The sequence below is a fragment of the Microcaecilia unicolor genome, chromosome 11 (assembly GCF_901765095.1).
Source record: "Microcaecilia unicolor chromosome 11, aMicUni1.1, whole genome shotgun sequence".
NCBI lineage: Eukaryota > Metazoa > Chordata > Amphibia > Gymnophiona > Siphonopidae > Microcaecilia > Microcaecilia unicolor.
In genome coordinates, this window is record NC_044041.1 from 102,523,530 (window position 1) to 102,545,582 (window position 22,053).

The following is a 22,053-nucleotide window of genomic DNA, read 5'->3' on the forward strand; positions in this document are numbered from 1 at the left end:
TCTCTTGGAAAATTCCCGCTCCCTCCCGTTTTCTCTCGTCACGTATGATGTATCGCGAGATAAAGAAGCGGGCGAGTGAGTTAGGAGGAGGATCAAGGAGTAACCTCCTTGGCTAGGATTTTAAGGAGGTTCTTATTAAACCTACCTCATTGTGTATAGCTCCCGCCGCAAACTCGCGCAAGCGCGACAAGTTACGTACAGTTTTCTCTCTCGCGCGCGCGAGATTAGGGGAGAGTGTGCGTAGGTTGGCGCTTTTTGCTCGAGCGCCATTTTGTGGTAGTGATAATCGCGTGCGGCTTGGGGTCGTCGGCGCTAGCGGAAAGTGAGATCTGAGGAGTATCCACTGGGAAACGATCTAGGAACCTTTTTTATTTTTAACTTTCGGGGCGCGAGTAAAAAGTTATTTACTGTTTCGTATCTTGAGCACGCTTTTGTGAAGGAGATTATGTCAGAGAACCAGGGCGCGGCGGAACAGGGGAGCGGGGCAGAAGCAACGAGCCCGACACAGGATGGCAGCCCGGAGACGCGAAAACTGAGCGATCTGCGGGTAATAGACTTAAGAGCAGAGCTGAAAAAAAGGGGCGCAGACAGTAGTGGTAACAAGAGCGCCTTGATGGAGCGACTCCGAAAGGTGAGCCCGTCTTTATCTCGTTATTACATAACTCCCCAAAGGGTTATGGTTTTTTTTTTTAACACTAAAGAGGGCCTATAGTCACCTTGTCTAATGTTGCGCAGAAGTAATGAAGAGAGCATTGAAATGGAGACGGGAAATGAAATTATAGGTTGTCCTTGTTGGTTTTGAAAACGTAGCGCGTTAATGGTGGCTCTAGAGGACACCACGTGGGTCGGGTTGTTACTTGTCTTATACAAGTAATAGCACTTTCACCCAAGACAAATGTGAAATAAAATATTTTTGTATTTATATTAAAATTTAGAATGGTAATAATTTTAGGTGTCTTCCCGGTAGGATGAGATGTCTGCCAACTGAGGCTGCTGTAAGGTGCGCTTGTTCTAGGCCTTCCATAGTCAGCGGCCAGAGAAAAAAGTGCTGTTTAACTTATGAGTGATAAGATGTAGGCTAGAACTTTAATTTTTATTTCACCATACATAGTTTAAAACCTTTTATGTATTTCGTTTATTTAGCAATATAACTTTTTTTGGAATCTTAAAATGCGATACGGAAAACTAATAACATGCAAGCCATCACTTTCGGTAGTCTGCTTATTCAGGATTTACTAAACCACACTAATCTTAAACTAGCAGGGCTAGGCGGTTTACAGCCTAAAAACGTAATTGCCGGAAAAGATCTAAGGGGGTCTTTACTAAAAATTAGCTCGAGTTATCTGCAGCAGGGCCCGTAGGAATAAAATGGGCTCTGCTGCATGTAGCTCGATCTAATTTTTAGTAAAAGACCCCCCCATAAGTTTAATGGAAAAGACAATTGACGTTGCGAAATAAAGTGATGTGGAAGCCGTGTTTAGTCCACTTTTAAAGATAATAAAAATAGAGAAAATTTTTTTTTTGTTCTATTTATTACCATATATAAAATAAATAATGGTAAGCAGTATGCTTTTTTTAATTTCCAATTTTTATTTTATGAGAGTAGTTGTACAGAAAAGTATCTACATTTCAGGAAATAGTTATATACATTCATATTTTCAATGTGAATTACTAAAGTCCACAATTAGGGCAAGGCACAAGGATTTATCTTCTGATACTTTTAGGAAAAATGAAGTATGTGGTTTTTAAAAATTGATAGTGCAGAAGAGCTATTCCTGTCCTTGTCGATTCCTGTAGCTTTTTGCATGTTCTCTCCATCTTCAGCTCTTCTGATCTCTTCAGCATTATTTTTGTGCAGGTCTGTAAAGTCCCCCTTTCCCGTTCCTATTATAGCCGTTGTTTCGATCTCTAAGTAGTCCCCGCATAGAATTTTTTCTGAGAGGTATACAGATTCTGCATAATCCTCTAGGAGTTGCTTATTGGGCATGTAATGTGGATGTAGTATAGAAACTTGCAGGGCCTTACGATCTCAGCATGGATATAGGTGTGAAGTCTTGATAACCTTCTTTGCTGCTGGTCCAGTTAGCAAAAGTAGGTTGACCTTTAGGCTTGTACATTCTGCTCCTTGGTGTTTTTGTTCTGTCATAGACCTTAGTCTGTGTTCAGTGCCACTCTAAGGTAAGGTCTCTTTCTATCTTTTCTGTACTTGCTTTACTCCATGGGGGAATTCTGTGAAAATTTTGAGCACAATATTAAATTCAGAAAAGTTCTGCGTTTGTAGTAGTTTTTTTTTTGTTTTGCACAAAATTTCCCCCTCATATGGACTGAAATTTCCCCCCTCGGGCTCCAGCCTCCCCAGTTCCATCTCACTTTAATTGCAGTTCTCTCTCCAGCCCCCTGCTAGACACACAACTTTGACTGAAGTCTTCTCTTGCATGCAATTTCCCCATCTCTCATTCTCTACCCCCACACCTCATTTTCTCCTCTCACAACTATCATTTCTTTTCATTGTCAACAGCAGATGAATCCAGAGACTTGTGGGTTGTGACCATCTACCAGCAGGTGGTGATAGCTTTAAACTGAGCTTTTGTCATAGTACATATGCTCCTAGGTCAGCCAGTATTCTCTATCTCCAGCTTGTGGATGGATGGTCTTCTCACAAGCTCCTGGTCTCATCTTTTGTTTTACTCTCGGGTTTCCTAGTTCATTTGAGTTTAGGGGCATCAAAGCTCAGTGTCTGCTTTTTCTAGGGGTACACCTGGTGGTGTCGGGTCCATCTTCCATCCCCTATCTCCTTCCTCCATCACAACACAACAATAACAAAAAAAAGGATATGGAAGAGAGCAGTTCTGCTGCGGCTTTGTGTGAGTGAGGAGTTTCCGTGCCCTTTGGCAGTGCTTCATTCAGCTGTGTATAGAATGGTGATGCTGAGGAGGTTGTACGCAGAGATATTGAGTACTGCCTTTTTTTCTCTACCCTTCATGTTTCTGGAACAAGTAATGATACTGTGGAAGGTAGTAAGGCGAGTCTCATGCCTATCACTTTCAGATTTGCTGCAGACGGGCAGGGACCATTCAGTACTACATAGGTATGTTTCGGCATGATTTTCCTGTGACAGCGGCCATTTTAGTTTCCTGCTTCTAGCCAAAAGTTGTGCCATGGGTCGTCTTCAGGATAGGTCCCACGACTCCTTTCTCTTCTGGGCCATTCCGTTCTGATCACGGTTGGCACCAGGAGCCGTAAGCTTACACATGGTCTTCTCGGAGTTTGGTCTCTGGCTGCCTTGTGGGCTCTGTGACACTAGGACCTTCTGGTGGCAGCTTATTTTAGTGGCTAGGCCTCCCTCGCCTTTATTCAGAACCTTTCAGTGGGTGTGCCAGAGTGGCTGTTTGGACAGTTAACGGGCAGCTATGTTTACTGACCCCGTTTGTCAAACGAAAAGCCTTTGAATACGGTGTCTGCTTACCTTCCAAGTGATCGGTTACTCTGTGGGCAGTTCTATGTCATGAAATTTGGCAGCTTTTTTTTGGTTACATTTGTATCCAATGCGGCTTACATGGTGCAATGGAGGGTTAAGTGACTTGCTTTGGGGTGATACTTTTGTTTCTTTAGATATTGAAGGCCTGAACCCCCCCCAAAAAAAAAAAAAAACCACCACTGAATACTGGTCAGGGCATATGTATTGCATTCCCATACTTGTTTCTGCTGCACCTCCCTCTTCTGGGAATCTTGAGGGCTGCATGTGACTTTCAGCGATTTATGCTATAGGCTTGTGTAATAAAATAAATTAATAGTGCGGTTATTCTATGTGATCTGCAGGCGAGCCGGGTACTATGGCTCGTGTTTTTCTGGCTTTCTTTTAGTAGTACTCAGGACCAGTAGTTGTTGGCACTTATTTGTGTCATTGGTCTTGAATCTGCAGTTTGTGGTACTGATAGTGTTTTGGTGACTTTAGGTCTAGCTGCGTTCAAGATCTTCCAGGCAGGAGGGTACTGCTCATACCTGACGATTGCCACATTCTCCTTATTAGGCGTCCCTGCATATCCGTCCCCGCAGGCCCCATCTTCAACCCCATCCCTGCCCTATCCCCTTGGGCTTTGATCTCATCTGCAGAAGCTTCGAACACTAATGATTTTATATTTAAATCTTTCTATTAAAGCATGAAAAGAAACATTCCTTATCGTCCCTCTGGACTGGTCCAGGAATTGACTGATAGGTTATGCACTCCTTCCAGCAGGTGGAGACTGAGAACTCTGATTCTAGAGAGCCAATAAGAGCCCTGGCCACCTAGCCCTAGACTCTAGTCTCCAGGAGGTGAGCCCTTTAGTCTCTTATAGGACTTTTCTTTTACTACCTTTTTTCTAGCTCTATTTGTTTAAAAAAAAAAAAGTTTTTTTTCTCGTTTCTTTCTGTGCCTCAGAGTTTTTTTTTTCTTGGCATTAGTGACTGGGTGCACTGCACACTTCAGTCAGCCGTTGGGGTGTTACACCTGTAGGCACTGGGTCCCTCCCCAGAATTTCCTCCTATATTCCCCCAGCAGTGTGTTTATCTTGCTATGCTGGGGAGGGCTCAGTCTCTCTGGTAGGAGAGCATTACAGCCTCAGGAGAAGGCAGCTGCTAAAACTTAAAAGGGGGGGGGGGGGGAAAGCGAACCACAGAAACCGTGGCTTTGTGTGCCTTTCCACATTTGGAGAGTCGGCGGCTGATTTTTGTTTTTGAGCGCGTGGGGGGGGGGGGGGGGGGGGGGCGGACATGCGGGGCAGCGCCATGACCGAAAAGCTATGCTGGTGTATAGTTTGTCAGCGTCAGGGGGGTTGGAGCCTCCGGCGCCTGTAAATACTGCACAGCGCTTGAGTTGGCTGCTCCTGTGGTTCCTGCGGTTTCAGTGCAGCTGGCTCGGATATCTGATGCTGTGCCGTCTCCCGTTTTGGCGGGACTGATGGCCATTTTGCCAGCTCCATCCAGCATGAAGGACAGGGCTTCCTCCTCTTCCTCAGCCCACTGATCGGGCTGCGGTTTACCTGCTCTGGGGGGGGGGGGGGGGGGGGAGATTCAGGAAGGTGGATTCCCTCCAGAGTTTGTGCTTCAGATGTATCAGGCCTTTTTACTGAAGCAGCCAGGTCCTTCTGCTGTTCCTTCCAGTGATGTTGCGTCACTTTCGAATGGAGACATTGATCAATCATCGCTTTGGTTCAGCCCTGAGAGTTTCTAACCACTCTCAATCTCAAAGAAGCCTGCCTACATTCCCATTTGGTCTCTCGACCAGCGTTTCTTATGATTTGTGGTGTTGGGGCAGCATTACCAATTCCAAGCCATTCCCTTTGGGCTGGCAACAGCGCCACAGAACTTCTCCAGGATCATGGTTGTTGTGATGACTTTCTTGTGAAAGCAGGGGATTCAGGTGCATCTGTATTTGGATGACTGGCTGATTCGTGCATCATCTCACAAGGAGAGTGCAACCGACAAGGTGCACAGTCTGCTGCTTGTTCTTGGCTGGATGGTCAACTTCAAGAAATGCAAGCTGACTCTGTTGCAGCGTGTAAAGTACCTAGGGTTGCTTTTCGACACTCAGAAGGGCAAAGTGTTCCTCCCGGAGCCCAGTGTCTCCAACAGACGGGCCAGAGTCCTGGCCCTCGGTGGAATCTGCATTGTCAGTCAACTGCCTGGAATTGTGAGCAATTCCGCTGGTCCTGCGAGCATTCGAGGCTCTCTTGGGATGGTTGCTTATGTCAACAGATGGGGGCACCTGGAGTGCAATGGTAGCAATCGAGGCTTCACTTCTCTGCCTCTGGGCGGACAGATATCTGCCCTTACTGTCAGCAGCTCACATTGCGGGAGGTCTGAACATTCAGGCAGACTTCCTTAGTCGCAATCAGCTGGAGCCGGGGCAATGGGAGCTCTCTTAGACAGCGTTCGATCAAATCGTGGTGCGCTGGGGAGTCCCGACAGTCGATTTGATGGTGCTCAAAACCAGCCTTTCTTCAGCAGAGGAGAGCTTGGATCAGAAGGGATCAATATACTACTTCAATCCTGGCCATGATCGCTCCGGTATGTGTTCTCTCCTTGGTCCATGGTGGGCTGTGTGGAGCATATTACGAGGCCCCCGGGGCCGGTGATTCTGGTGGCTCCAGATTGGCCCAGGCGGCCTTGGTATGCGGATATCGTCCAGTTGATGTCGGCCCCTGCAACTGATGTGCCGCTGTAGCCTGCTGTCTCGGGACCCATCCCTATGGGAGGATCCCTCCCCCTTTGGTCTTATGGCCTGGTTCTTGAAAGGGTGCGTTTGAGAAAAAAAGGGTTACCCCGATAAGGTGATCTCTGTTGTAGGCGTGGAAGCGCTCTACTTCCACAGCTTACATACGAGTGTGGTGCACTTTTGAGTCTTGGTGTTTGCCTCCAGGGTTGCAGTGGAGGCACTCGGTCCTAGCATTTTTGTAGGATGGTCTTTCCTTGAGCTCTTTGAAAGTGCAAGTGGCGGCATTGGCCTGCTTACGCAGCTGCCTGCAGGGCTGCTGTCTGGCTGCGTACCCAGATGTAGTATGCTTTTGGGGGGGGGGGGGGGTGTTAACCACCTGCAACCACCTAGGGTTCCAGTGGTACCAGCATAGAACCTTAATTTTGTATTGAAGGCCATGCAAAAAGTTCCATTTGAGCTCTTGATTAGGACTTCTCTGAAAGAGCTTACTCTGAAGACTGTGTTGTTTGTGGCCATGGCTTCAGTGAGACAAGTCTCAAAACTGCAGGCTGTGCCCTGCAGGGACCCATTCCTTTGTTTTACGGAGGCAGGGGTCTGTATTTGAATGGTTCCATCCTTTTTGCCCAAGGTAGTGTCTCATTTTAACCTGAATCAGTCACTCCTGGTGCCTGACTTTCGGCGGGAGGATTATCCAGCAGACTACAGGGCACTGCACTGTGTGGATGTGTGGCGCATTCTGCAGTATTTGGAGGCCACAAACAGCTTTCAGCTTTCTGATCAACTTTTTGTGTTTGCGGGGCACAATAAGGGGACTGTGGCCTCCAAAGCTGCCGTGGCCAGATGTTTCGGCCTACCTCGTCATGGCGAAGCAGCCTCCCCCCCCTTCAGGTGTGGGTTCATACTATGATGGCTCAAGCTACTTCATTTGCAGAGTCTAGTCTGGTTCTGTGGTCGACATTTGCAGGGCTGTAGGGTGAGTTTCCGTACATGATCTTGGGGAAAATCCACTTATTTCTGGGATAAGCAGCATAAAATGTTTTGTACTTTTTTGGGATCTTGCCAGGTATTTGTGACCTGGATTGGCCACTGTTGATAACAAGATGCTGGGCTTGATGGTACCTTTAATCTGTCCCAGTATGGCAATACTTATGTACTTATATATGCATTGTCTGGATGTGGCTGCACGCCAGGACACGGCCTTTGATGCATCAGTTCTGGCTTTGTCCCTACCCTACTTGAGGATTGCTTTGGTACATTCCACAAGTCTCTGGATTGATCTGTGGGACGCTGTGGAAGGTAAAATTAGTCCATACCTAATAATTTTCTTTCTGTTAGTCCCTACAAATCGATCCAGAGGCCTGCCCTTGTGTCTAATGCAGGTTTGTCTAGTACTCGTTCCAGTCAGGTTCCTTCATTTGGTTTGTTTATAAACAAAAACAAACAAAAAAACAGTGAAATGGAAGCAGCAACATAGTGAGATGACAGTCATGAAATAGCTGTGTCCGTGCCATGATGTTCTGGTGCACATTGCAGAAACAGGAGCGTTATTTCATGAGGACAGGTTGTTGACACTGCATTGATATCGTTCATACCGAGGTTGAGCTGTCTGTACATGACCACATATAGCAAACCTCATTCTCTGTATCTCCACCTGCTGGCAGAGGGACATAACCCACTTCCTTAGCGTCCCTCCGGACCGGCCCAGGATTGGACTGATGGGTTGTGCACGCCTACCAGCAGGTGGAGACTGAGAAAAAACTCTGACTCTAGAGAGCCAGTGAGAGCCCTGGTCATGTGACCCTAGCCTCAGTATTTTCTCAGTCTCCCAGCAGGTAGGACTTGAGCCTATTAGTCTCTCTTTTTGGTATTTGTATATATTTTTTTCCTATTCTCTTTATTGGTTCTTCTGTGCCCAGGAATTTTATTGAGGTCAATCCTGATACTAAGTGTCTTAGTTTTCAGCCTCTGGGGTGTTAAACTCGGGTGCCCCTATTTCCTCCCCATCTCCCTTCTGGTGTATCCTCAAAAAGCATTATTAATAACTAAGGGAAGGGCTACCCTTTCATTGTAAAGGAGTATTGCCTTTGGGAGAGGCAGCCAGTATTTAAAAAAAAAAAAAAAAAAAGACTGAACAGCTGAGTAAGCTATCTGTGTTCCCCGCTGACTTAACGAGCAGGCAGCTCTGTTTTCAACTCTGTGTGGGTTTTTCATCACCTGTTGAAAAAAAAAAAACGAGAAAGGGGAAACGAACGAAGGCAAGCCAGTCCGCTTTTATTTCCTTCTTGGTCCTGTCAGCCCTCGGTTTTTCGCTGCTATATAGTCTATTCAAAAAGGCGCAAACCGCGTTGCCGCTTTCTCGCGCATGCTCGCTTGTTTCCGCGATGGCGGAAAAGTTGAAAAGGTGTGCGGTCTGTCAGCGTCGGGGGGTTAATGCCTCCGGCGCCTGTAAATTTTGTACAGCGATTGACATCCCCGCCGTTTCTCTTCCTCCGCCAACTTTGGCTTCGGTTCCGTCGGGAGTTCCGATTTTGCCGTCGCGCTCCCTCGCTCCTAGTTCGGAGGTCTCTGGATTAGCTCTTGATGCGCCTGCGGCAAAAGTGGCGCGAACGGTGGCCATTTTGTCTCCTGCTCCTTTGACGTCGGGTGCCGCGTCTGGCCCTTTAAACTCCGCGATTTTGGGAGATTCCAGTACGGAGGTTCTGGTACATTCTGCAGCCACTCAGGGAGGGGGGGTTCCCCCCTGAGTTTGTTATTCAGATGTACCAGGCCTTCCTGATGCAGCGAGAGGGTTCAGCAGCGGGGCTGTCAGGGGCTACGGTCAGTTCTGTTCCTACTGCAGCAAAGCCTAGGACATGTGAGTTCTCTTCAGATCTGGTACCAGAGCATAGTTCAGACATGCCTTTTTTGCAGGAAGAGCTAGGAACAGCACTTAATGAGCTGGCTTGGGAGGATCCTTCCTCTTTAGATCCTGACACTGTTCCTTTGGGCCAGGGGGAAGATCCCTCGGTGGCTACAGTGTTTCATAAGGAAGATTTATAGGATCTTATTGCTATGGTGTCTACTACTTTAAATTTTGATGATCAGCCTTCAGCCTCACAAGTCCGTAAGGTTGATTTGTTGGTTAAGGGCTCTAGGGCTTCCAGCAAAACCTTTCCTATGCATGAGGACATTTGGGATGTCATTAAAGCGCAATGGGAGGTCCCGGACGCTGCTTTTCGGCCTACTAGATCTATGTCTCGTCTATATCCGGTGCCAGAAGCTGATAAAGCACTTCTTAAGCTTCCAGTGGTTGATACTGTGGTCTCTGCGGTTACTAAACGCAACACAGTCCCTGTAGATGGAGGAACGGCGCTTAAGGATGCACAAGACAGGCGTTTGGACTCTCTTTTGAAGCATAATTTTGAGGTTTCCTCTCTGGCAGTGCAGGCGGCCATTTGTGGATCTTTAGTGGCTAGGGCCTGTTTTCGTTGGGCGGAGAGAGTCCTGGATAGATCTTCGGATGACCTCGTAGCTATAGATGTCGAGGTGGCAAAGATTGAAATGGGCTCTGCTTTTCTAGCAGATGCTCTGTATGACCTTTTGCGGGCATCTTCTAAATCTTTGGCCCTGGGAGTTGCAGCTCGCCGCTCTCTTTGGTTGAAAGGTTGGTCGGCAGATGCGGCCTCCAAGTCTAAGTTAAGTAAATTTCCCTTTAGGGGTTCCTTTTTGTTTGGAGAGGATTTGGACAAATTGGTTCACTCCCTAGGAGACTCTAAAGTGCCTCGTCTCCCTGAAGATCGGCCTCGCCTGTCCAGTCGGGGTGCCTTGTTTGGACATGGTAGGCTAAGGTCTTTCCGTAGATTTCAGCCTGATGAAGCTTATCAGACTCAGAGATCGTGTTTCTTTACCAGGAACCAGTCCTTTCGAGGTTACTGCAGAGGAGGCAGATTCTCAAGCGGCAGTTTTCGCTCCCCTGCGCGTGCTTCCCAATGAAGGTGCGAGGGCCCCTTCTCTGGTACCTGTCGGAGCTCGGCTTTCTCAGTTTTATCAGAGGTGGGCCCACATTACATCAGATCAGTGGGTCTTGGAGGTTGTTCGAGATGGATATGCCTTAGAATTCGCAAGGCCTATTTCAGACGCCTTTCTGGAGTCTCCCTTTCGCTCTCCCCTCAAAGTGCGTGCGGTTCGGGAGACTGTTCAGAGGCTCTTAGATCTTCAGGCGATTTGTCCAGTTCCTCCTGCCGAGTACAAGCGAGGTCGGTATTCCATTTACTTTGTAGTGCCCAAAAAGGAGGACTCCTATCGTTCTATTCTAGACCTCAAAGCTGTCAATCGCGCTCTAAAGGTCACCAGTTTTCGTATGGAGACCCTTCGGTCAGTCATAGTGGCAGTTCGGAAGGGAGAGTATTTAATAGCCTTGGACCTGACGGAGGCCTATTTGCATATTCCCATTCGTCCTGCTCACCACAAGTTTTTGCGTTTTGCAATTCTAGGCCGGCATTATCAATTTCGCGCTCTGCCTTTCGGCCTGGCGACGGCGCCTCGCACATTTACCAAAGTGATGGTCGTGGTTGCAGCGGCTCTCAGGAAGGAAGGGATTCTGGTTCATCCCTACCTGGACGACTGGTTGATAAGGGCAAAGTCTTATCAAGAAAGTTGTCAAGTCACGGAGCGAGTAGTAACGTTCCTGCAGTCCCTAGGTTGGGTGGTGAACATAGCCAAGAGCCGTTTGGTTCCCTCTCAGTCTCTAGAGTATTTGGGGGTCACCTTCGATACTGCGAGGGGTCGAGTTTTTCTTCCGCAAGGCAGAATTCTAAAGCTCCGGTCTCAGATACTGAATTTGATGCATCTGAAGGTACCTTGTGCTCGAGACTATCTTCAGGTTCTCGGTTACATGGCTGCCACGATAGAAGTAGTTCCCTGGGCCACAGCTCACATGAGATCTCTTCTGGCCCGGTGGTCTGCTCAAACAGATTCCCTTCTGATGAGACTACCTTTGCGGCTCCGGGAGCGAATCTCTGTTTTGGTGGTTACGGATGCGGAATCTCACTGTGGGGATGCCGTTGGAGCCTCTGCGGTGGATACCTCTAACAGATGCCAGTCTCCGGGGCTGGGGGGCTCATTGCCTAGACAAGTGGACCCAGGGACTCTGGTCTCCGCTGGAAGCAGCTCAGTCCATCAACTTTCTGGAGACCAGGGCGATTCGGTTAGCTCTGCTGCACTTCGGTTCTCTTCTGGAGGGCAAAGCTGTGCGAGTTCTCTCGGACAACGCCTCGGCAGTAGCCTACATCAACCGCCAGGGAGGTACGAGGTGCCATCTCCTGTGTCGGGAAGCGGAGAGTCTCCTAGCGTGGGCGGAAATTCACCTCACGGCCATCTCAGCCTCACATGTAGCAGGAGTAGACAACGTGCAAGCAGACTTCCTCAGTCGTCACACTCTCGATCCCGGGGAATGGGCTCTCAGCGATCGCGTGTTTCAGTTGATAGTACAGCGCTGGGGTCTTCCAGTACTAGATCACTTCGCCTCCAGGCTCAACTCCAAAGTTCCTCGCTTCTTCAGTCGCCGAAAAGATGTAAGGGCGGCAGGGGTAGACACCCTCTTGCAGCAATGGCCCTCCGGCCTTCTTTACGTGTTTCCTCCATGGCCACTACAGAAGATTGAAGACCACGGGGGGCCGATCATTTTGGTGGCACCGGACTGGCCTCGGTGTCCCTGGTACGCGGATCTCCAACGTCGGTCCGTGGCGTCTCCTCTTCGTCTTCTGGCACACAAGGCTTTGCTGGTTCAAGGACCAGTTCCACATCCAGACCCAGCTCGATTTTGTCTTACGGCTTGGCTCTTGAACGAGCTCGTTTAGCTAAGCGAGGATTTTCAATTCCAGTGATTTCTACCATGCTGCAGTCTCGTCGCCGTTCCACTTCTCTAAACTATATTCGCACTTGTCTCTAAACTATATTCGCACTTGGAGAATTTTTGAGGATTGGTGTGCAGAAGCTGACATTGTTGCTTTTCGGGCGTCAGTACCTCAGATGTTAGACTTTTTACAGCGAGGTTTTGATAAGGGGCTCTCTCTTTCTTCGCTGAAGGTGCAGGCGGCAGCTCTGTCCTGTTTCAGAGGTAGAATAAGGGGTAAATCTTTGGCTAGTCTTCCCGAGGTGGCTCGTTTTTTGAAGGGGGTTAGCCTTCTTCGTCCTCCAGTCAGATCGGTTTTTCCATCTTGGGACCTTAATCTGGTGCTTTCGTCTCTGACAAAGCCTCCTTTTGAGCCTTTACAAGCATGTTCTCTGAAGGATTTAACGCTTAAGACAGTGTTTTTGGTGGCTATTGCGTCAGCTAGAAGAGTCTCAGAGTTGCAAGCTTTTTCCTGTAGATCTCCATTTCTGGAATTTTCTAAAGAGCGGGTGGTCCTTCGGCCGGTTCCTTCCTTTTTGCCTAAGGTACTATCTCGGTTTCATATGTCCCAGTCGTTTTTTCTTCCTATTCTGGGATCCTCCTCCGGAACGCAGGAGCAGCGAAAGTTGCATACTCTGGATGTTAGAGTGCTTAAACGGTATCTTGCGGTTACGGAGGACTTCCGTCGTTCGGACCGTCTCTTTCTTCTGTTTGCTGGTCACCGCAAGGACTTGTCAGCTTCTAAGCCTACTTTGTCTCGATGGATCAAAGAAATGATAGCGTCCGCTTATCTCTTGGCAGACAGACCAGTGCCTGCAGCCCTTAAAGCTCATTCTACCCGAGGGCAGGCAGCCTCGTGGGCGGAGTGCTCCTTGGTGCCTCCAGCGGAGATCTGTAAGGCAGCGACTTGGTCTTCACTTCATTCTTTCTCTAAGCATTACAGGCTAGATGTGCATTGTCGTCAGGAGGCCGTCTTTGCATCTCGCGTACTCACAGCGGGTTTGGTTTGCTGGGGTCCCTCCCTTAGGACTACTGCTTTGTTACGTCCCATCAGTCCAATCCTGGGCCGGTCCGGAGGGACGCTAAGGAAGGAGAAATTAGACCTTACCTGCTAATTTGCTTTCCTTTAGTCCCTCCGGACCGGCCCAGGTCCCTCCCGTGTTCTATGGTACTGAACTTTACTGTGTACAGATATGCAACTGTTGTCTACAGAGCTGTTCTGCTAGTTAGACAGTTAAAGGAAATACATTATGTTCTACAAGTTAAATGTTTTCAAAGTTCACTGGTAAATCAGTTCATAATATTATACAACTTACACAGTTTATGGGATACACATTTCTGTAGATAATTGGCCATGCCACGGCTCTGAACCGAGTTGTTGGTGCGCCCAGTGTCACGGCGAAGCCGTAGTTTAAGCACGTTTGTTTCTCTTGTGCTTCCTGGCTGCTTGAATTCCTCAGGGCACAGAATCTAGGTCCTTCTTTTCCTTTCTGCTTGGTTATTCAAATACTGAGGCTAGGGTCACATGACCAGGGCTCTCATTGGCTCTCTAGAGTCAGAGTTTTTTCTCAGTCTCCACCTGCTGGTAGGCGTGCACAACCCATCAGTCCAATCCTGGGCCGGTCCGGAGGGACTAAAGGAAAGCAAATTAGCAGGTAAGGTCTAATTTCTCCATGTGTCTCTAGATTGATTTGTTGGGACTAATAGAAAAAAGGACTCATTTTACCTTGTATACCGCCAATATCCCCTTTCCAGGGTTCAGTGCGGTTTATATTCTAGGTGAGACAAAAACATAGTGTTAGTGTGAGGTTGAGAAACATTAGTGACCCTTGGATAATGCATGAGACTAAAAACATTGTGGAAAGGATAATGGATGATACTAGGAGATTCAGGTCTCAAGATTACATGAATTCACCTGCACCTTTCAGCAGTTGCAGCTTATGTTGAAAAAATCAACAATCGACAAACCACAGTGTCTGAGGGGTTTCATTAATTTGTACCCTCCATACACAGCTTATTATCGTGGGACCTATTGTATTGGATCATTTGATGAAAGAACCTTTTGAACTGATGGGTCTTGCTTCCCTAAAGTATCACATACCCTTCGTTCTCTCAGCTCTTCTATCAGAGTAGTTTTTCGAATTCATCCAAAGTTTCTTATCAAGATTGCCACCTTCTTATTAAATGAGTTAATAGTACTACCAACTTTCTTCCCAGCACCTCATGCTTCATTAGCAGCAGCATCTCTCTCTACAACCTAGACTGCTGGCATGAGTTACTCTTATTTAAAGTATGCTTAGGTGATATGTAATACTACCCAACTCTGTTACTTTTAATTCTAACAGCCCTGGATTGCTGGTCTCTAAGTAAACCATATTTCTCTGGGTAGCACTGACCTTTGCTACAGAGAAACGGGCCTTCTAGTCTCAGGTCCAGTGTCTGCGTACAGGCTCGGAGCAACCAGTTCTACAGTTGCTTATCTCAGAAGCATGCCCCTACTAGACTTTTGCAAAGCAGCAATATAGACTTTTCCTCTCTTATTCACCAGACATTACTGCTTGGAAAGCTCCTGGGCACCGTACATGACATTTGGCCAGTTTGTTCTCTGGAACCTGTTCATTCGCCTACTGAGTTAATTACCAAACACCCATATATTATCAGCTTGGGATGTACCATCAAGTTTGCCTGCATATTTCCTGCATGTCTCTGGAGAATGCAAAGTTACTTGTAGCAGAGGAATGCAGCCACGCTTGCCCACCCTCCATCCCCTCCTCTTCTGGATAGCTATTGGACTAAACTAGACAGAGGGAGCTGCTTTGTATGCAGGAATCCCCATGCATGTTCACTAAAGCCTCAAAAGGCTTCTAAGCTAGGGGAGAGCACTGGCACCCAGGCTTTGTCAAGAGATTTCACTGGAAACAGAGAAACCCCCATTACAAGTAAGCAACTTCGCTTTCTGTTTGCTTTTCTGGCTGCCACCACACACTGAACAGATGATTTCAACATATTGTCCATGATGACACCAAGATCTTTCTTTGGTGATTACTCCTAATGTGGAACCCAACATCAAGTAACTATGATTTGGATTGTTCCTCTCAACGTGCATCACTTTGCATTTGTCCACACAGGATGTTTTTAGGAACAGACTGCATGGAATTTTTCCACCCTTGCTTTCTGTGCATTTTGCATTGTTAAATGTTGTGTTTTGCTTGTAGGCAATTGAGGAAGAAGGGGGAAATCCAGAAGAAATTGAGCTTGCTTCAGAAATGACTGGCAAGAAAACTCCAAAGAGAGGTGGCAAAGGTAAGATTTCCAAAGTCTTTCTATAGCCTATTTTTAAGTTATCTGGTGTGGGAGCGAGTGTTCTTAAAAAATTAGGTAGCAGAGTTAACAATTAATGTAGACCAGGCCTTGAAACTTCCTTTAACAGCGAGCAGCAGACTCCCCCTCCCACCACAGCGGGTGGGGGGGGGGGGGCAGAGAAGGAGGTAAGAGACACCATCTGAGGAGTGGGATGTACTCTACCTGGCAGGAGGAAGTCACAGTAGCATTTAGTCCTTCTATATCTAAGTTGTAGTTTCTTTAGACATGCATACCCATTCTGTGGCCTTCAGAGAAGGCATGCAAAGAAAGCAAGAGCGTTGCCCTGCCACTGTCTGAAGGAAAGATTCCAACTGCCTACAAAAGACTTTCTTGTCTGCATCATACTGACTGGCAAGTATTGTCCCTTCCTGTCAACAAAGGGAGGTACAGAAACTGATCTTTCCCAGTGATATCACTAGTATAGCATGTTGGTGCTAATAGGAAAGTTCCAGCATTTCTCCACCTCTGCTCATTTGCCTAACCCCCAGCAGTACAGGCCTTAATTTTTAAAGCTTGGTTGAGCATAAGGGTAGGCTTCAAGGTTTCTGGATACATGGACTGGACCTGGTTGTGTGTGGAGCTTGTGTCCTCTGCTCCCAATCATCTCCTGCAAGTAACCACTGGGTGAGGCTGATGACTTAGCTCCATGGGGCCATGCCATAGGGGGTGAAAATCCCCATCTCCCCCCCCCCCCCAACTTGCTGCCCTTGCAGTTTCTTGGGTTCTCCTTCAGTTTCAGGCAAATTGTCTGGGATTGCCTGGTTTAGCTTTTGTCCTGCCTAGGGAGTTGAGCTGTAACAAACGCTTCCTTTGCAGCCTCAGAGGGGGTGCCCACCCAGAGGAGCAAGCAGGGGGACAGAGGACAGCTGGAGTCTCGGGCCGCAGCTGACCCTTGCAGATCAGCAGGTCTCTGTGCACTGGCCACTTGGCCAAGCACAAAACCAAGTGCTATGTGACCTGCGGGAGTTGACCAGTTCTGTACAGCTGCCGGTTCCCTTTGCTGCTTCTTTGATGGACCCTTGCACAGAGACCTGCTGATCTGCAAGGGTCAGCTGCGGCCCGAGACTCCAGCTGTCCTCTGTCCCCCTGCTTGCTCCTCTGGGTGGGCACCCCCTCTGAGGCTGCAAAGGAAGCGTTTGTTACATTCTGCTATTTAAACATGCTTTTGCTGGGTCCCCCTCCATTTGAAGGAGTGGAGCTTCCTAGATGTCTGAAGGCCCCTTGCTAAAGTCCAATCGACACCTGGAGGTGGTGGCAGATTCTACTTTAGGGAATGTGGCCTACCTGTTGGACCATAAGCTTAATCCCTCCTCCAAATAGGAAGAGCGTTCCTCTGTTCGTCTTTTTCTGTGGAAAGACCTTTCCTGCTTGATTGGAAGGACCAAGGGCCTCTGACACTGAACCAAAGCCAAGGTGGCTGACCGCCAGAGGGTTTCTGGTAGGGCCGCCAAAACATTTTCCACTTCATAAAGCCCTTTCTTGGTAGAGTGGGGGTCCCAGATGGAGCTCCCAGGAGGTCCAGTGTTCTGGACTGGTTGTAGTCTTTCCACCTTCAGGAGGTGGATTGATACTGTAGGTACCCCAGCATGGTTGCCCTGGTCACAGCTGCAATGAGTGCTTAGCTGTCAAGGAACTTCATGAAAGGATGGTGGAGCTTAAGTTTAGCATTTCCACCGGTGCTAGTATACAGAGAAATGCTGAAACTGAAGGTTATACCAGGCCCCTCTATAAAGACAGTGAAGTCAGCTCTAAGCTTTTTTGTTTGACTCCATCTTCTGGTAGGGGGACATAGCCTACTTGTCTAGACTGATCTGGCATGGACAAAGAAGTAATACTCCATTAAGTAATAAATAGCATTCTCCGAGGACAAGCAGGCTGCTTGTTCTCACTGATGGGTGACGTCCACGGCAGCCCCAGGTCCAGAAAATCTTCCTATCAACAAAGCTTGATAGAGCCTTCGCGGGCGCGGCCATCTTCCCGCCTGTAGCGCGAGAGTTTTGCTTCAGTCTTCTTTTTTTTTTCTGTGGTCAGGAGCGGCTGTTTATGGCGGTTCTGTTGCCTCAGAAAAAGAAGAGCCTTCACTTAGCCGGCTTTTTCGTCGATTTTTCTTCATTTTTGTTCTTGTGCGGCTTGCGTTTGAGCTGTTCCGTTTTTTCTTTAAAAAAGAAAGTTTACTTTATTTTCCTTAGTTTATCCCTCAAGTAAGTTTCCTTTCGTCTGCGTGTGCGGCCATTTTGGCCGCTCGTACGGGTTTTTCCCTTTTTTTGTGCCCTTCTTTTGGCACCATCCTGAGTTTTGATTTTGCCGCTGCTATTTTTCCACATTGAGGATCGCCTGCGGCTTCAAGTGCACTCGGTGCAACCGGGCAGTCTCAGGCACTGACCCGCACGTGTGGTGTATCCAGTGCCTTGGGGCTGAACATTGCCCCGATGCGTTTAAGTTGTATCTTATTCTTAAAAAGTGGACACAAGCGTCGAGACAAGCTCAGCGAGAACATCTGTTTGGAGCTTTACCCGGTACTTCGACAGCGGTACTGAGGTCGGTGTTGGCACCGGAGAGTGCATCGACCTCAGGAGCGCAGATAATGGCTGTCCAGCAGTGAGCCATTGAGTGGGTCTCCATATGCCTCGAGGGCTCCTGCGGTACAGGCCCATCGGGACCGACCCCTTTTGGACCCGACCTTGAGGAGGCGTGTAGATTCCACTTCCTTGGTACTGAGGGGTACCGGTGACATGCCTTGAGCGAAGGCAAACAAGTACCGGCATTGGTCCCCTTCTCGTCACGGTACCGAGAGTGGGGCGTCGAGAGATTTGGCACCCTTGAAGCGTCGACGCCGGGAGGACCGCTCACCCTCCATACAAGAGGTGTCGATGCGCCAGTCTCCGGACAGCCTGGTACTGCCTCCTCGTCCTCAGCAGATTCTGGCTTTGACTCCTGCACCGATTCCACAGCCTTTCTCGACAGACACTCTTCAATGCTGCGTTCGGCACCTAACACTTATTTCAGTAAATCCAGACTGCCCCTATCGGACTGACCGTTCACTTGTCTATTAGATTGTAAGCTCTTTGAGCAGGGACTGTCCCTCTATGTTGAATTGTACAGCGCTGCATAACCCTAGTAGCGCTTTAGAAATGTTTAGTAGTAGTATGAGCGCCTCCGAGCCATTCTTTCAGGGATCCTGGAAGGGCTGCTGCGACAGTCTGTTCCGGTGTCGGTGGTGCTTGCACTTACGGTACCGTCGATCGATGGTGGCGGCTGGCTCCCCGCCTGTGGTGAGGCCTTCGACGTCGGTGCTGCTTGCGGCCTCGGCTGCCACCCAAGTTGACTCTCCGTCGACATCGATGGAGGGAGCTTCATCGCCGCAGGCACGGGAGTCAACTTCTCGACATTGCCATTGAGGACATAGCTCCTCGGGGTTGAGACGGGCTCGGCTTCGGACTGCAGTCAGAGAACTGTCCGATACCGAAGGAGAGGCCTCGTGGGAGGCAGAGGAAGATCCAAGCTATTTTTCTTCTGAGGAGTCTTGTGGCCTTCCCTCTGACCCTACTCCTTCGCCAGAGAGAAAGCTTTCTCCCCCTGAGAGTTTGTCTTTCTCATCCTTTGTGCGGGAAATGTCTACGGCCATTCCCTTCCCAGTGGTTACTGCGGATGAGCCCAGGGCCGAGATGTTCCTCTTTTGAGAGGAAGGCCTACCAGTCCTCTTTGCTCATCTCCAAAATTCAGTCTTACCAGCTCTACATGAGCATTCATTTGCGGAATAATGTGAAGCAACTGGCGGACTTGGTCGATCAGCTCCCTTCGGAGCAGGCCAAGCCTTTTCAGGAGGTGGTCAGGCAGCTGAAGGCGTGTCGTAAATTTCTGTCCAGGGGTACTTACGACTCTTTTGGTGTGGCGTCCAGAGCCACTGCTCAGGGTATAGTGATGCGTAGACTCTCATGGCTGCGTGCCTCTGACCTTGACAATCGGGTCCAGCAGCGGCTTGCGGATGTTCCTTGCCAGGGGTATAATATTTTCGGCGAGAAAGTTGAGCAGGTGGTAGAGCAGCTCCACCAGCGGGAAACCGCATTCGACAAACTCTCCCACCAGGCGCCTTCAGCATCTCTCATCAGGTAGATGTTTTTACGGGGGAAGGAGGAATGCTCCCTATGCTTCCAATAAGCGTAGGTACAGTTCACCTTCCCGCCAGCCTGCTCAGGCTCAACCCCAGCGCGCTCGTTCACGTCAACAGCATGCGCCTCGACAGGCCCCTTCAGCTCCCCAGCAAAAGCAAGGGACGGGCTTTTGACTTTCTCCAGGCGAGCATAGCTGCAATAAAAGTGTCCGTGCCGGACGATCTACCGTTCGATTGGGGGAGGGGGGGGGGAGGTTAAAATTTTTTCACCAAAGGTGGCCTCTTGTAACCTCCGCTTGGTGGGTTCTTCAAATAGTCCGGCGGGGATAATCCCTCAATTTGATCTCCAAATTGCCCACCGGGAGCTCAGTCCTTCAGCTTCCAGCACAGGCAGGTACTTGCAGAGGAACTCTCCGCTCTTCTCAGTGCCAATGCGGTCGAGCCCGTGCCACTGGGGCAAGAAGGGCTGGGATTCTGTTCCAGGTACTTCCTTGTGCAAAAGAAAACGGGGGGTGCATCCCATCCTAGACTTAAGGGCCCTGAACAAATATCTGGTCCGAGAAAAGTTCAGGATGCTTTCCTTGGGCACCCTTCTTCCCGTGATTCAGGAAAACGACTGGCTATGCTCCCTGGACTTAAAGGATGCTTATACACACATCCCGATACTTCCAGCTCACAGGCAGTATCTTCGATTCTGTCTGGGAACACAGCATTTTCAGTATTGTGTGCTGCCCTTTGGGCTCGCCTCTGCGCCCTGGGTGTTCACCAAATGCCTGGTGGTCGTTGTAGCGTCGCTACGCAGGCTGGGAGTGGAAGGGAGTCCCACCTTCCAGTTCAGAGACTAGAGTTCATTGGAGCCCTGCTGGACTCGCAGAATGCTCATGCCTACCTCCCCGAAGCAAGGGCAGACAATCTTCTGTCGCTGGTTTCCTTGGCCAGAGTGTCTCAGCAGATCACATCTCGACAGTTGTTGAGGCTCCTGGGCCATATGGCCTCCACAGTTCGTGACTCCCATGGCCCGTCTTCACATGAGATCAGCTCAATGGGCCCTAGCTTCCCAGTGGTATCAAGCTGCTGGGGGATCTAGAGGATGCAATCCAGTTGTCCACCGCTTTCCGCAATTCCCTGATACGATGGACAATTCGATCCAATTTGACCTTGGGACGTCCCTTCCAAATTCCTCATCCTCAAGTGCTGACGACGGAGGGAGCTCATGTAGATGGGCTCCACACTCACGGGGCTTGGTCCCTTCAGGAGTCAGATTTTCAGATCAATCTCCTGGAGTTGCGAGCGATCTGGAACGCTCTAAAGGCTTTCAGAGATCGACTGTCCAATCAAATTATCCAAATTCAGACAGACGACCAGGTTCCCATGTACTACGTCAACAAGCAGGGGGGCACCGGATCTTGCCCCCTGTGTCGGGAGCCGTCCAGATGTGGCTTTGGGCTCGCTGTCACGGCATGTTTCTCCAGGCTACGTATCTGGCAGGCGTAAACAACAGTCTGGCCGACAGGTTGAGCAGGATAATGCAACCTCACGAGTGGTCACTCAACAGGGCAGTTGTCCGCAAGATCTTCTGAGCATGGGGCACCCCCTCTGTGGATCTTTTTGCCACTCAACTCAATCACAAGGTCCCTCAGTTCTGTTCCATACTTCAGGCCCATGACAGACTAGTGTCCGATGCCTTTCTCCTTCATTGTGGAACAGGCCTGCTGTACACATATCCTCCCATACCTCTAGTAGGGAAGACTTTGCTGAAACTCAGGCAAGACCGGGGATCCATGATTCTGATTGCTCCCTTCTGGCCGCGTCAGATTTGGTTCCCTCTTTTTCTGGAGTTATCCTCCAAAGCACCATGGAGATTGAGGGTTGGAAAACACTCCAATCAGAACGAGGGGGCGCTTCTGCATCCCAGCCTCCAGACTCTGGCTCTCACGGCCTGGATGTTGAGAGCGTAGATTTCGCCTCCTTGGTTTTTTCTGAGGGTATCTCCCGAGTCTTGCTTCCAGAAAAGGTTCCACGAAAAAGTGTTATTCTTTTAAATGGAGGAGGTTTGCCGTCTGGTATGATAGCAGGGTCCAAGATCCTCGTTCTTGTCCTACACAGACCCTGCTTGAATACTTTCTGCACTTGTCAGAGTCTGGTCTTAAGACCAACTCCGTAAGGGTTCACTTTAGTGCTATTAGTGCTTATCATTATCGTGTGGAGGGTAAGCCTATCTCTGGACAGCCTTTAGTTCGATTCATGAGAGGTTTGCTTTTGTCAAAGTCCCCTGTCAAACTTCCTACAGTGTCATGGGATCTCAACGTTGTTCTCACCCAGCTGATCAAAGCTCCTCTTGAGCCACTGAATTCCTGCCATCTGAAGTACTTAACCTATTGGTGGCTGTTACTTCAGCTCGTAGAGTTAGTGAGCTTCAAGGCTTGGTAGCCCATGCTCCCTATACTAAATTTCATCATAACAGAGTAGTCCTCCGCACTCACCATAAGATCCTGCTGAAGGTGGTGTCGG

At 48.9% G+C, this 22,053-nt stretch overlaps 1 protein-coding gene across 3 annotated transcripts in view; it reads left to right on the plus strand.

Moving 5' to 3' along the window:
* Window positions 1–241: 241 nt before the first annotated feature.
* LOC115480740 (scaffold attachment factor B2-like) overlaps window positions 242–22,053 on the plus strand; it is a 205,543-nt gene continuing 183,731 nt past the window's right edge. For 2 of the 3 annotated variants that reach the window (XR_003943860.1, XM_030219611.1), the window contains exons 1-2: window positions 242–631; window positions 15,284–15,371. Coding sequence is in view for 2 of the 3 variants with exons in the window: in XM_030219611.1 (XP_030075471.1) it covers window positions 446–631; window positions 15,284–15,371 (274 nt within the window). In the remaining variant the exon portion in view is untranslated. The remainder of the gene's footprint in view (window positions 632–15,283; window positions 15,372–22,053) is intronic. The other variant, XM_030219610.1, reaches the window with a different exon arrangement.